This window comes from Aquarana catesbeiana, linkage group LG13 (genome assembly GCF_042186555.1).
Source record: "Aquarana catesbeiana isolate 2022-GZ linkage group LG13, ASM4218655v1, whole genome shotgun sequence".
Lineage (NCBI taxonomy): Eukaryota > Metazoa > Chordata > Amphibia > Anura > Ranidae > Aquarana > Aquarana catesbeiana.
In genome coordinates, this window is record NC_133336.1 from 88,789,758 (window position 1) to 88,805,690 (window position 15,933).

General features: G+C 44.6%; 1 protein-coding gene across 5 annotated transcripts in view; it reads right to left on the reverse strand.

Moving 5' to 3' along the window:
• Nucleotides 1-15,933, reverse strand: part of CAPN3 (calpain 3) — a 265,534-nt gene that overhangs the window by 9,839 nt on the left and 239,762 nt on the right. For all 5 annotated transcript variants that reach the window (XM_073610524.1, XM_073610528.1, XM_073610523.1 and 2 more), the window contains 2 exons: nt 5,868-5,936; nt 3,661-3,739 (listed from right to left, as the gene is read on the reverse strand). In XM_073610524.1, the coding sequence (XP_073466625.1) occupies nt 3,661-3,739; nt 5,868-5,936 (148 nt within the window). The remainder of the gene's footprint in view (nt 1-3,660; nt 3,740-5,867; nt 5,937-15,933) is intronic.

Below are 15,933 nucleotides of genomic sequence, written 5' to 3' on the forward strand. Positions count from 1 at the left end.
ACCCAAGTACTTTTTATTCTCACAGACTGACGCAGGTTATTGCTGAAAGTTCATTATATCCACATAGGGTGCATCAAGGGTTACATTAGTTGGCTTCATATGACTTAGTGCAGCTCCTCAACAGATAGAAGGAATATCTCTAATAACACAGAAGAACAGTATAATATATCTTTTATTGTGGTGCAACAAAAAGGGCTTCAGAAAAAGGCTTTACCGCAAGGGCAGTTTATGAAATCATTGGCCTGTGTGCGAGTTCATGCGTTGGGCCCTATTGCTTGATTAAGAAAAAAAAGTGGTGTGCGTAATGTGCCACAGTGAAGAGTGGGCATAGTTTTAATTATGCCAGATGTTTTGCTAGGATTGTACAAAACCTAAGGCTCCATTTTGGACATACCAAGTAGAAGAGTAATGCAGGGTGCGTAGCCAAATTGCATTAATAATGGTGGGGGGGCTTTAAGGGGCAGGGTTAAATCAAATCTGTCCCTCAGTATAATCCTTCCCCCGGTCTATCTGTGCTGCAATATAATCCCCCCAGGTCAGTCTGTCCCCCGGTAAAATCCTTCCCCCCAGGTCAATCTGTCCCCCAGTATAATCCCCCTCAGGTCAGTCTGTCCCCCAGTACATCCCCCACAGGTCAGTCTGTCCCCCAGTACATCCCCCACAGGTCAGTCTGTCCCCCAATATATTTTTTCCCCTCCACCCAAGTCAATCTGTCCCCCAGTGTAACCCCAGTATAATTCTTCTCCCCAAGTCATACTGTCCCCAGTATAATCCTTCCCCCTCCCCTCCAGGTCAGTCTGCCCCAGTATAACCCCATCCGGTCAGTATGACACACAGTACAATCCCCCTTTCCAAGGTCAATCTGTCCCCCAGTTTAATTCTCCCCCCAGGTCAATATGTTCCCCAGTATAATCCTGCCCTGCTCAGTCTGTCCCCCCAGTATAACCCCCCCCCCAGGTCAGTCTGTCCTCCAGTATAATCCCCCACAGGTCAATCTGTCCCCCAGTATAATCCCCCGATTTTGATCTGTCCCTCAGTACAATTGCCCACAGATCAGTCAGACTGATCTAGGGGGATTGTACTGGGAGACAGACTGACCCCCAGTACAATCCCCGTAATAGTTGCACAAATGTTTACCAAATCACTGTTTTTACTAAAGATACCCTAAAGTCATTATTGACACATAAACACAGCATTACCTACAAATGGGTCAATTCACTAAGAGTTAAATAACGGACAAACAAATGTGGTAAAATAAGTGCAATTCACCAAGAATTTTGCGACAAATACCAAATGCATTACATTTGGTATTAATGCGGTAATTTATCGCATTGAGCTGGTTGCTAAGGAGGGGGCTGGGAAGCCGGCACTGGCGTCCTTAACAACGGATGATCAGCTGGCAGCTGAATGTAAAAAAAAAAACATGACGGCAATAAAGTATGAAAAAAAACTGCGTGGGGTCCCTCCTCCCATGCATACCATCTGTAGCATGTATAGAACATGCTGCATCAAAAATTACATTTCTAAAGAAAAAAAAATGAATGAAATGACATTTAAATTGCCGGCAATACAATACCATTGCCAGAAATAGAAAAATGTAAAAAAAAAATCCTCCTGTACCATACCAGGCCACATGCCTTCAACATGGGGGCGTAGGTGCTTTAGGGCAGGGGGGGGCTTGCCCCCCCCCCCACAGCACCTTGTCCCCATATTGATGGGGACAAGAGCCTCATCCCCACAACCCTGGGCAATGGTTGTGGGGGTCTGCGGGCAGGGGGCCTATGGGAATCTGGAAGCTCCCTTTAACAAGGGGGCCCCCAGATCTTGCCGCCCCCTATTTGAATGAGTAGGGGTTACCCCTACCCGTTCACCAAAAACGTGTCAAAAGTAATAAAAACAGACATAGTTTTTGACAATTTCTTTATTAAAATTTTTTTTTAAATGTTCCCCGCTTGCGAGGACAGCTGGCCGCCAAATGCCTCCTCCGCAGTTTGACAGTTCTTATATAGGAAAGGGTGGGGCCACCTGACGACATCGCCTGGAGGCACCACCCCCCTTGTGAGGTCATAGACCGGCTGCATGCTCGGATAAGGGTCTGGCATGGATTTTTTTTTTTTTACATTTTGGCTTGGAGTTCCCCTAAAAATCCATACCAGACCCAAATGGCCTGGGGAGCATTGGAGGGGGGGACCCCACGCTGTTTTTTTTTCATCATCTTTAATTGTCGGCATGTTTTTTTACATTCAGCTGTCATGACAGCTGATTAGTCATCCATTGTTAAGGAAGCGGCGGCCAGCTTCCCGGCCTGCTCCTTAGCAACAAGCTATTTGTCACAAAAACAGTGTGGGGTTCCCCATCCCCGACCCCCACGCTGTTTTTTTTGACAAATACCGCATGTGATACTGCCAGCAAAACCCTGGTGGTAAATATCACATTTTTTTGTGAATTGGACTTAAGAGCTTTTTAACCACTTGCTGACCGCCGTATAGAGAAATGACGGCGGCAAAGTGGTTGTGTTATCCTCATCAGATGTCATATGACGTGATCAGGATAACAGAGTCCGCGTGCACCCGTGGGGGCACGCAGCTCAGCGATCGGAGGTGTGGTGCATCAGTCTGACACACCGCACCTCCGATCGTGGTATGAAGCCTCTGACAGACGCTTCTTACCCCGTGATCAGCTGTGACCAATCATAGCTGATCACCACATGAACCAGGAAGTGCCGATAAACGTCTTTCCTCGGTTCACACTGAGAGGGAGAGCCAAATCGGCAGCACTCCCTGCCAGAGGGGGGGGTCTGTGCTGATAATCAGCACAGTGATTATCAGCACAGCCCCCATCAAAAGGTGCCCATCACCTGCCAGCCTGTCCCCCTCTATAAACGCCTGTCAGTGCCCACAACAGTGCTGATTAGTGCCCACAACAGTGACCAAAAAGTGTCAGTGCCCCATCAGTAATGCCTGTCAGTGCCAATCAGTGCAACTCAGTAATGCCTTCCAGTAACTCCTCATCAGTGCTGCCTATCCAGTGCCACCTATCAGTGCCCATCAGTTTTTTTTTTTCAAAATTGTCGGTCTTTTTTCATTTATAGCGCAAAAATTAAAATCCGCCGGAGGTGATCAAATACCACCAAAAGAAAGCTCTATCTGTGGGAAGAAAATTATAAAAATTTAGTTCGGGTACAGTGTTGCATGACTGCGCAATTGTCATTCAAAGTGCGACAGCGCAGAAAGCCAAAAATTGTCCTGGACAGGAAGGGGGAAAAGTGCCTGGAATTGAAGTGGTTTAATGATATTTATCAGCACATTTTTCATTTTGCAGTACATTCCCGCAAAATCTTTTTTTTTTTTTTTTTGATGAACTGGACCTAATTTGCCGCATGTGATAATTTATGCAAATGTCTCACGTGACCATGTTATCACATTCGGTAAACGTTAGTGAATTGACCCCAAAGTTCCTGTTAAAGTTCTACTAAGGCCTTATTTACATGGGGCATACTAAAGTGTGCACTTGTGTGAGGGCTGTGTTTTTGACACCAACTACCCCCTAATTCTCTTAATGCCTGTCCTCTGTTTTGTTTTGAGCATGTGCTCTCTACTCCAGCCGCCACAGGTCCTCTCTTATCTGGCCATCCACACTTGGTTCATAATAAAATATTACCTGCTTCATCGACAGCATTTCGCATCTCATAACTGCTGATGGTTCCTGACTGGTCTGCATCATATTTGATAAATATTTTCTGAAAAAATAATATAGTATTTTACTCATCTGTAATATAAACCTATTTTTACCATTTTTACTTTAACAATACTGTATATAATAAAACATAACACATGTCTGTATTTTTCTATACAAATGCAGATTATTGAGCTTATTTAAAGAAAGCTTATAATGACGGAAACATGTAGACAGTCTCTTCTTTTCACTCATTCAATAGGTTTCCTCAATTAAAAACTACGGAAAATTGGACGAGTAATGAAATATATTCAACATTACAGAACAAGTGCAGCTGAAAGTAAATGTTATATGTACCATGACCTGGATAAATGAAAACCCAAGTGTTAAACGCTCCCTGGGATTGACAACCCAAGGGAGTGCCCAGTTTCGCTATGGGTTTGGACCCCACTATGAGAACAGGCACTAGGCCACAGCACAGCTTGTTTTTGAATGCACACTGGCTTATGGCTGCAGCCTTTTGGCCGAAACCAGGGCAATTCTTGTTTTTAGGCAGCAAGGCATAGCCACTGCATTGCACATTGGGACCTATATTTATTTTTGTTCACCTGTTTGTCACTGCACATTTTTATGTGTTTCTTTTCTTTTACTCATTGGATGGTAGGGTGTGGGCCTTCGGACCTGCCCTGAAGCCTAGGGGGAAGATGTGTGGCCCTTGGGTTCCTTCCTCCCTTGCCTGGGGGTTTTTGTTCGGGAAAGCACTTAATCTAGTGTACTCAGTAGTTAGCTTTCGCTAGTCATAAGGAAATGGGTCTGCCAGGCCTTTTGGCTAGGTGGACTAGAATGCCTTGCACCTTTAGGAGTTCTGCACCCCTAGGGGTCAGGGAGGTCCATCCTCTTCGGGAGGGGACCATTGAAACACCCTGTGCACTTATTTGTGTGTGTTCACGTGTACTTTATTAGTTCACTTGCTTCGTTTTTTTGTACACTGCACCGCAGGCTCAAAACAAGAGAAAGGAGGGGGGGAAGAAAGCATATGGAGAAAAAACAGAAAGAGGTCAGCAGTGACAGCCTACATAATCTTTCAGAACAGATTTCCTTTAAATGCTTCCCATCCAGCGACGTACTGGTACCTTACTGGATAGGAAGGGTGATATCTCAATCATCGCTGCGGCGGTATCACTACAGCTGGCGATTCCAAAGCTGGTAAAAGTAATCCAAGGGGCAAATGAGCCACTGGATTACTTTTACAGGCAGTGGAAGGGGGTCCCATGCCCCTCTCATCACCTTTACTGAGCTCTCCCGAGCCATCGGGGGTGCCCGGTAAGAATGTGACCAGTGGCCTCCTGCTCCGGGCACACAGTGAGAGGAACTGAGGTTGTTCCTTCTACTGTGTGACATCAGAAACTGGAAGTGACAATGATTTTGCTACTTCTGGTTTTAGTTCTTTGTTTACTTGCACATTACCAGCCAGGGATGCAGCCAATCAGACCGATATGTGTCTGATCGGCTACATTGGAGACCAGAGGAGCGGTCTGGGGTCTAAAAGACCCCAGATCTCTCCATAAAGAGTACCTGTCATGGCCCATGTTATTAAAAGAGATGTTGTTCATCCCTTGTGATAGCAAAAAAGTTAGTCAAGCAATAAAGTTAAAATAAAAGAGACAGCATAAAAATGTTTTTTTTTAAATAAAATAATTTATACTACGCAAGATATTTTTGGGGATTTTTAAGTACCGTAGTGTGGAGCTGTTCTACGAGCAGACGCAGTTTTAAAGTGTGACATGTAAAGTATCTATTTACTTGGCATAACATAATCTTCTATATTTTACCAAAAATTGGGCATTATGTTGTGTTTTTGTATTTTAAAAAAACATTGCATTTGAAAAACCGCTGTGCAAATGCCGTGAGGCATAAAAATATGCAACACCCACCATTTTATTCTCTAGGGCCTCTGCTTACAATATATATATAATGTTTGGGGTTCTAAATTGTTTTGTAGCAAAAAAATTATGTTTATACATGTAGGGGAGGAATGTCAGAATTGGCTCAGACTGGTAATGGATAATGAAGAAGTGTAATAAAGATATGCATAGTGCAGTAATCCATATTAGTTCACCAATTGGTTGTTATGGCTTACTGTACTTTTTGCATCTGTTCGATATAGCCATGATATATCAACTTGGTTTTACCTGCCACTCCTTGATCTTTTTCCACAGGTGCTGAAACTCCTGCAGATTCAACCGGCCACATCCATCTGTCTGTAAGAAAATTGATTAAGGATTCACGTTTCTGTTCTTGGTATGTTAATGAGATGTCATGTCGTTTTTTGTTGCTTCCGAAAATTAAACAGTGGCCATCACATCCCTGGAGTGTTGCAGGACACCACTTGTTACCTGCAACCTACAAGTGAGTGTTTCAGGGGTTGTCAGTACAGAAATTAGAGATATGTTGGAAGTCTGGAGCTGTGAATCTGCTGAACATGTAGCCAGTTTGATTTATGCTCATTGTTCAGATCTTTGAAGATGTTTGATGTTTTAATTTGGAACAGTTATAAGTGTAATGACTTGTCAAGGGTCGTGGCTTCCTGCAAGAGCTTCCTTTATTGTTCTCTGTCCTTGGCCATAGCTTTCCAGTTTTTTTCAATTCTTCTTTCACCGTTATTTTTGTTTTTCATCCAGCCATCATGATCTGGGTCAGCCTATAGGTTTTTTTTCCCATCTAATTCTGTTTGCTGAATCTTTTAACATGCACTGTGTACTGCTGATAGTTTAGCACCCTTCTATCTTTCATAAAACTTGATTCTACATGTTGATCTCCATAAATTCCCCAAAGCACCTTCCTTTCAAATACATGAAGTCTTTCCTTATCTACTTGTGACATGGTTCAACATTCAGCTTCATCTATAACAAACTGTCTGATATACAACAAAACCTTCCCTTTCCTTGAAAAATACTGAGATTTGAAATATTGTCTGCTGACTATTATTATATGTGCTTTGATTTCCTATAATTCACCAAATTGAGCTTTATATCATAATAAAAGAGATTTGTTCTCATGTCCCTATCTTAAGAGGTTTGAATTTATTTTTTTCCATCACTTCTAGACATACTCTAGACAAAAAAAAAACAAAACTCTACAATACCATCCCTGAAACAAAAGCCCACTTTTTTTTTTCTTTTTTAAAGGAAGCCATACAGCAAAAAAAGCTCTATCAACAAGCAATAACAACTAATATACCCCCAAAATAAATTAATCCCATGCCAAAAAAAAATACAAAATAAAACAAAAGCTCGCTTTTAAAGGGAAATAAAACTGCAAATACCCTTTAACCTAAAATAAAGGCCCTAATAACACAAAATAATAAACAACATACCCCCAAAATAAATGAATCTCCCAAATACCACCCCCTGAAACAAAAGCCCCTTTTTTAACCACTTACTAACCATGCACTGTAGTTTTACTGCTACAGTGCTGGCTGGCTGCACAGAATCACGTGTGTGTATATATATATATATATATATATATATATATATATATATATATATATATATATACACATGATTTTGCAGATTTTGCACTTTCGGGTAGGGGGCGCATGCATTCCCATCCGGCTAAGCTGTCACTGGCTTCAGCACATGCCAATCACTGGTTTCCGGACAATGATTTATGGCCAGGACCTGCTGATCGGTAGAGAGGGTGACAGGAGAGAGCCTCGTGTATGTAAATAACACAAAGCTCTCTTCTGACACTCTTCTGACAGTGGTGATGTTCTGTTTTTAGCTTTTTGTTAACATTGGTAGATCCCTTTGTAAAAGAACCTCACAGTAAACATTTTACACATAGTTAGGCACACATTTAACCCTTTGATTGCCTCAGATGTTAACCCACTCCCAGTACAGTGTCAGTGTATATTATTATCACTGATTACTGTATTAATGTCACCGGAGATGTCAGTGACAGTCAGTTCCCACTTAGTCAGGATGCTCACCAGACTATCACAGTCCCGCTATAAGTCGCTGATCACCACCATTACTAGTATTAAAAAAAAAAAAAAATCCAGTATATATCTCAGAATTTGTAGATTCAATCAAAGATCATATTCACTTGCCTTGTAAGTCTTTTTTGCTGTGTATTACCGGAGTTTTCCACTAGGTGGCGCAGGGTGGTGTCAACCCGGCACACTAAGCCTCACTTAGGTGGGGTTAACCCTCTTGTAGGGTGGGCCCTAACTGGTACACCTTTCTGGATGGAGGATCTTCCTTCGGTCCGTTAGTCATGGTGTCCAGTGGGTGTCTTTTGGACACTCTATGGGAGCCTAACTGTGTTGGTGGCGACTCCAGTAATGTCGCCTTTGCTATTCCGGGTGTATGTGCCCGGGGATGACATCACTTCGGGGTGTACGGAGCAGAGGAAGCGACGTCATTACGCAGCGCAGGCACATTTGGCACATGCGCAATGCAAGGAGAGCGCCTGGTACCACAGATGGCCAATGATCTTGGCCCTCATTGTTCCTTTGGGACTGATGGGAGATGAGGCACAGGTGCTACAGCACCTGTGTATGCTTGTCCCCGCCTTTTCCCCCAAAATATATGTGGGTTGTTTGGAGACACATTGAATAGCTCTCCCTTCAGGGAGCATCATTGAATGATAGACGCTGGTCTGGTGGCATGTTTTTATTTCCACTGGTAAAGGCATGAGTTTTAGGTTGTGCAGTTTAGACTTATTTTATTTCATTTTTATTCTCATTTTTATATTTTATTTTTATTTTATTTATTTTCATTGTATTGGTTTTTTTTTCAACTCTCATTTATTTTCTTTCGTGATTTTTTTCTTTTTTTCATGCCCTCAGTACATGGTGTCTTTTTGGAACAATTGTTTCCTGCTTGTTCTAATACACAACCCTACATATTTGAGAGAAACCATCTAAATGTTGGTTTGTGTGGTCTTATTGAAAATCCCCCATGCACCTCCCTGAGTAGGAAACTGTGGAGCTCTGCAGGAAATCTGACATATTTTCCAATGTTTGTGAGTGTATATATATATATATATATATATATATATATATATATATATATATATATAGATGCAATGCAATGTATGTCAATGTACAAAAAGAATATCATATTATGGTAGAATTTTCTGATTTCAGAGTGGTGATTTACATCCTTAAAGAAGATAATCGAAACATCGTTGGATACAGTACCCATTCTATGTCACTGCTGTAGTGTGATCAATCAGCCTTATTAGTTTGGGTATCACCACTTTACATGTTTTCTATGCAACAATTCTGTATGTACAACATTGTTTTTAAATTGTCCCATGTGGCAGTTTTAAGAGTATTTCAATAAAATCCTTTTATATATATATAGTTGTTATGTTGGTTGCCTTTAAGAAAGTCCTAATTCAGAGATTTTCCATTTTTATATTTAACTCTCTGTAAGCCCTTCCCACAATTAGCACAATTTGGCCATCCCCACCATTATTTTTATTTGTATACGGGGAGGAGTTGTCAAAAAAACAAATTAACCCTGGGTGCCACATATGCTAGGCACATCACTGCTACAAACTATTATGTCAGTAATTCAAATGAACAGTGGGATGATATACATACCTTCATGTGCTGACAGTACAAACTTATTAGCAAATCCTTAATTTGTAGTTCACAGTTGTCTCTACCAGTTTTATTTTCCCCTTTTAGGTTGTCTACAGCCCTAAAAACATTCTCCAAGGTTCTACTGTCAGTAGTAACATTAATCCATCTAAAAAATGTGCAGATCTTTCAATATCTGGAGGAAGCCCTAGTTCTAGCACATTCCAGGCAACATTTTTTTATGGCCCAGGGAACTGGTGCTGAGGACTTTGTAATATTTTGACTGGCTATAGTGAACACACAAAAGAGCCAACTCAAGCCTATGTGACTATAGGTATTCTGACCTCACCTATTCCAGTGGTACTTTGAGCCAGGTGGAACATGTGGCAGTTTAAGTGAATTTTCTGCAACAATGGAGTCATGTTTAATCAGAAGATTCTTTTTTCATGCAAGATTCATTAAGCTCTTCTCTGGTGTACTTACTGCTCCTCTCTGGTGTACTTGCTCGTCTAATCTTTCATGGGACATATCTCTCAGGTCTGGATGCTGGATCATTCTTACTTGCCAGTCTCTAGGGTTAGGGGCCCACTGCAGTGGCGTAACTAGAACCTTCGGGGCCCCAGTGCAAGAAACCATTAAGGGCCCCCCTGAACCCCAGCCAGGGCCCTTCCCTCCGAGTCAGGTGGTGGAACTCCAGGGCCCAATTACAGGTAAGACCTTTGTGAGCCCTGTAGTTCTGCCACTGGTATCAGTAGTTTTTTATTATTTTTTTACAATTTTTTAGGAGCCCCGTTGGGGGGCTTTGGTGACATTTCAGAGGTCTAAACAGACCTATGATGTTCCACCTTTGAGATAAAGAGGAAGACTGAGGACACAGCCCCCAATCGCCTTCTCTGCAGCGTCAGCTACATAGAATGAATGGACAGGAATAGCTCTGTACAGAGCTTCTTGCCCATTCATAAACTGAAGCATAGGAAACGCAGTGATTGGTACACATTTACTGGCCCATTTCCCACTCTCCGTCCTGACAGATCCCCAGCAGCAGCCAGCAGGAGAGAGGATGGGGTAACTTGGCAGAGCCGACGAGAAGGTCTGGGAAAGAGCACACAGGGGCTGGAGTGCACACCTTGCTGGTACCCCATCTCCAGTGACCGCACGCTGGTCCTGCTGTACCCCCCCCGGTGTCCAGTGACCCCTGCTGGTACACCCCCCAAATAGCTGGGGATTCAGATTTCCTCTGTGTGTCCTGCTCCCTCCTCCATCCTGGCACCCTAGGATGGCTGACGCCAGCCCTGCCAGCCATTATGGTCTGTAGATGGGGTTTCTGTTCTTAGGGGAGATGGGGTCCTGGTCCCCAGGGAAGATGGGATCCCTAGGTAAGATGGAGTCCCCATTGCCAGGGGGGATGGGGTTCCTGTCCCTAGGAAGGATGGGGTCCCAGTCCCCAGGGCAGATGGAGTTCCTGCCCCCAGGTGAGATGGGGTCCCTCTCCCGAGGTGAGAAGAGGGCCCTGTTCCCATGGGCGATGGGGTCCCATTCCCCAGGTGACATGGGGTCCCTGTCCTTAGGGGAGATGGGGGTCCCTGTCCCCAGGGGTGATGTGGTCCCCTGTCCTTAGGGGAGATGGGGTTCCTGTCTCAGAGGTGATGGGGTACCTGTCCCCAGGGGTGATGGGGTCTCTGTCCTTAGGTGTGATGGGGTCCCTGTCCTTAAGGGTGATGGGGTCCCTGTCCTTAGGGGTGATGGGGTCCCTGTCTCAGAGGTGATGTGGTCCCTGTCCTTAGGGGAGATGGGATCCCTGTCTCAGAGGTGATGGAGTCCCTGTCCTTAGGGGAGATGGGGTCCCTGTCCTTAGGGGAGATGGGGTCCCTGTCCTTAGGGGTGATGGGGTCCCTCTCCTTAGGGGAGATGGGGTCCCTGTCTCAGAGGTGATGGGGTCCCTGTCCTTAGGGAAGATGGGGTCCCTGTCCTTAGGGGAGATGGGGTCCCTGTCTCAGAGGTGATGGGGTCCCTGTCTCAGAGGTGATGGGGTCCCTGTCCTTAGGGAAGATGGGGTCCCTGTCCTTAGGGAAGATGGGGTCCCTGTCCTTAGGGGAGATGGGGTCCCTGTCCTTAGGGGTGATGGGGTCCCTGTCCTTAGGGTGATGGGGTCCCTCTCCTTAGGGGAGATGGGGTCCCTGTCTCAGAGGTGATGGGGTCCCTGTCCTTAGGGAAGATGGGGTCCCTGTCCTTAGGGAAGATGGGGTCCCTGTCTCAGAGGTGATGGGGTCCCTGTCCTTAGGGAAGATGGGGTCCCTGTCCTTAGGGAAGATGGGGTCCCTGTCCTTAGGGGAGATGGGGTCCCTGTCCTTAGGGGAGATGGGGTCCCTGTCCTTAAGGGAGATGGGGTCCCTGTCTCAGAGGTGATGGGGTCCCTGTCCTTAGGGGAGATGGGGTCCCTGTCCTTAGGGGAGATGGGGTCCCTGTCCTTAGGGGAGATAAGGGTCCCTGTCTTAAGGGTGATGGAGGGGGGTATGTGATGGTATGTGTGGGGGATGGGGTCATCTCACTCACCATGACCAAGCTGCAGGCCGGGCACTCATCCATGGTGGCCTGGGCTCCCTCCAGCGTGCTGCACAGACGATCAGTAAAGGGCCCAGAAAGACCTGTCATCTGTGTATGATGGGGGAGGGGGGCTGGCAGACAAGCCTGCAGTGTCCTCCGAGGAGCCGCTCTCACAGGGCTGCACACACTGCATCTGTGTGCTTAGTTTGTTTGCCCCTTTAGAAGCATGCAGTGCAGTGTGAGCCGACTCAGGGGGCGGGACTGAAAACGGACTGAGCGGCGCTGCATGGAGCAGGAGAGGGGGACCCAGAGGAGCTGGCTGTGGACACAGGTCATGCGGGGAACCCAGAACTAAACAGCAGCCAGTGCGGTACTCGAGCATGGAGCTCTGATAGTCACCCCCCACCTCCAGCCACCCGTGCACATGGTGCACGCATTGGTATTCCTAGCCTATGATGCCGCCGGCCATGTGTAAAGGGGGGCCGCATGGGCCCCCTGCAGCACAGGGCCCAGTCGCGGCTGCGACTCTTGCACCCCCTATAGTTACGCCCCTGGCCCACTGCCCTGGTCATCAGGTGCACTGGCAATAAAGCGGACCTGTTCCTTTCTTTGAAATTATTCAAAGAACTTCTTCAAGGTCACCAGGTATTGATACTCTTGGACAACAAAATTACCATTCAAAGCAACGCGCTACCAAGAGTATTTTTCTCCACCAAGGTTTTTCAGTGTAGAGACACACTTGAAACCACTGTCAGCTTTCTACCTGCTGGGGCAAAGAACCTGTTTGCACATTGCTGGGTCTTCCTGCACAATAATGAATTTGTGCTCAACAAGAAGTACATGTTTAATGTAGAAAAATGTAAAATAATGCATTTGGGTGGCAAAAATATGAATGCAATCTATACACTAGGGGGAGAACCTCTAGATTGGAAAAGGACCTGGGGGTCCTAGTAGATGATAGGCTCAGCAATGGCATGCAATGCCAAGCTGCTGCTAACAAAGCAAACTGAATATTGGCATGCATTAAAAAAGGGATTAACTCCAGGGATGAAGCAATAATTTTCCCACTCTACAAGACTCTGGTCTGGCCGCACCTAGAGTATGCTGTCTAGTTCTGGGCACCAGTCCTCAGGAAGGATGTACTGGAAATGGAGCGAGTACAAAGAAGGGCAACAAAGCTAATAAAGGGTTTGGAGGATATTAGTTATGAAGAAAGGTTGTGAGCACTGAACTTATTCTCTCTGGAGAAGAGACGCTTGAGAGGGGATATGATTTCAATTTACAAATACCATACTGGTGACCCCAAAATAGGGATAAAACTTTTTCATGGAAGGGAGTTTAACAAGACACGTGGCCACTCATTAAAATTAGAAGAAAAGAGGTTTAACCATAAACTATGTAGAGGGTTCTTTACTGTAAGAGCAGCAAGGATGTGGAATTCCCTTCCACAGGCGGTGGTCTCAGCGGGGGGCATCGATAATTTAAAAAACCTATTAGATAAACACCTGAATGACCACAACATACAGGGATATACAAGGTAATACTGACATATAATCACACACATTTGGACTTGGTGGACTTGTGTCTTTTTTCAACCTCACCTACTATGTACCAATATATGTAACTATGTAACATGGGGCCTTTGTTTGCAGAGTGGAGGACTCCATAGTTACATAGTTACATAGTTAGTAAGGTTGAATAAAGACACCAGTCCATCCAGTTCAACCTGAGTGAGTGTGGGTGTGTGTCTACAATTATCCCTATTTATTTAAGGTACCCATATAGCACTGTCAATTTACGCAGCACTCCACACACACATTGCACACTCACATTGGTCCCTACCCTCAAGGAGCCCACAATCCAAAGTCCCCAACTCACATTCATATACTAGGGCCAATTTTGGACCGAAGCCAATTGACCTACCAGCATGTCTTTGGAGTGTAGGAGGAAACCGGAGTACCCGGAGGAAACCCACGCAGGCACAGGGAGAACATGCAAACTCCAGGCAGGTAGTGTCGTGGTTGGGATACGAACCAGCAACCCTTTTTACTGCTAGGTGAGAGTGCTACCCACTACACCACTGTGCTGCCCACAAGCAGTGGCGTGCATCGCCGGTTGCAGTGGCGTGCATCTATAATCCCAGCTACTTGGGAGGCTGAGGCTGTTGGATTGCTTGAGTCCAGGAGTTCTGATCTACCCTGCGCTATGTTGATTGGGTGTCCATGCTAAGTTCAGACTCCATTGATCAACTTGATGGCAATTCTGGCAAGCATTCAATTTCTTCTCTTTTTTTGCCACAATATAAGTGCCAGGAAGGCCTGACACACGATGCCTTACTAGTAGCCTGGGATTGTTTTAGTATACATCTTTCTGCCAGTAGAAATTGCAATGAAGTTCTGATTCAAGTGGAGTTGCTTCAAACAACTCTTTTTTGGCTAATCGGCTGAGGAGGCCTTGGTTTCCTCTACTGAGCAAGTGACAGTTCCTGATCCTATCCATTGAAACTATGTTTGATAGAGTAGCTCTTAATTTGAACATGTTGAAAGATCACTACTTTATTGAAAGCAAGAAAGAGAAAACTGAACATCAGTTATGACCAAATCAGGAACAAATTCATTGGCTTTGCAGAAGAAAATCAGTTCCCAGCATTGTCATCAAAGCTTCTGAATATTCTGGACATATTACAATTGGCCCTAGATAAAGGCTTAACGTATATTTCATTAAAGGGTCATGTTTTGGCTTGGTCATGTTTCACAACTACAAAATGGGCAGAAGATCCTATATTAAAACACTTAATGCAGGCAGCAAACAGAATGTGTCCTCTGAAGAAGTCCTTATATCTACTATAAGATTTAACCTTATTTTTAAAGTCTCTCCTGCAGACCCCTTTGTAAGCCTGCCCCTATTACTACTGCCTGAAAAATTCTAATGCCATGTACACACGATCGCACATTCCGACAACAAAATCCATGTGTTTTTTCCGACGGATGTTGGCTCAAACTTGTCTTGCATACACATGGTCACATAAATCTTGTCAGAAATTCCGAACATCAAAAACGCGGTGACGTACAACACGTTTGCCGAGCCAAGAAAAATTAAGTTCAATAGCCAGTGCGGCTCTTCTGCTTGATTCCGAGCATGCGTGGAACTTTGTGCGTTGGAATTGTGTACACATGTTCGGAATTTACGAGAACAGATTTTGTTATCGGAAAATTTGAGATCCAGATCTCAAATTTTGTTTGTCGGAAATTCCGACAGAAAATGTCCAATGGAGCCTACACACGGTCGGAATTTCCGACAACAAGCTCCCATCGAACATTTCCCGTTGGAAAATCCGACCGTGTGTATGCGGCATAAATGTGTGCTTTTTCTTGCAAAGAGCCCCTTTGCTGTTTACGCAATATAAAATCTATTTTAGGTCCCTTTTCTGAGTCATCCAAAAGTTGCTTCAGATTTTCATGCTAATTGGGAATCTGTTCTACCAGTCCCTAATCTATTATTACCGGATTTACAGCAGGAGGAGTTTAGCACTTTGAACATCATGAGATTGATCTCTGTCTATCTTGGCAAAATTCAGAATGGTGGACAATCTATTTATGCTGCCAGGTGGTCCAAGGAAGAGCACTGTGGTTTTGTCTAGAAACAATTCTTCCTGGATTCAGAAGAATATCCATATGGTTAATTTGAAACAGGGCCTAACCCTTCTGGCTGGTTTGCAAGTTCATTCAATAAGATGAATTTCAGCTGCTTGGGCATCCTATGTAATGTGTAGCAGATAAACAGCTCGATCCAGGGAACGGCTTGTATGGTAGGTGGATCAGTAGCTCAGCAGATAAGGAAATGGTTCACGGAGTCATGGTTGACAGTGGATGGTAACCCAAAAAATATATATAATAGACCAATGGCGTGATATCTTCAACACTGATTTATTGAAAATAAGAGAAATGCACTTACAAACGAACGATAAAAAATCACATAGAATTGTGAAGCCGGCCAGTATAAGCAAACAAGTCCCGTCCTCCTCGATGAGACAGGGTTGAGGAGAGGTATGTGCTGACGTCACCACGCTGTCTCGTTGAGGAGGACGGGACTTGTTTGCTTATGCCGGCTTCACAATTCTA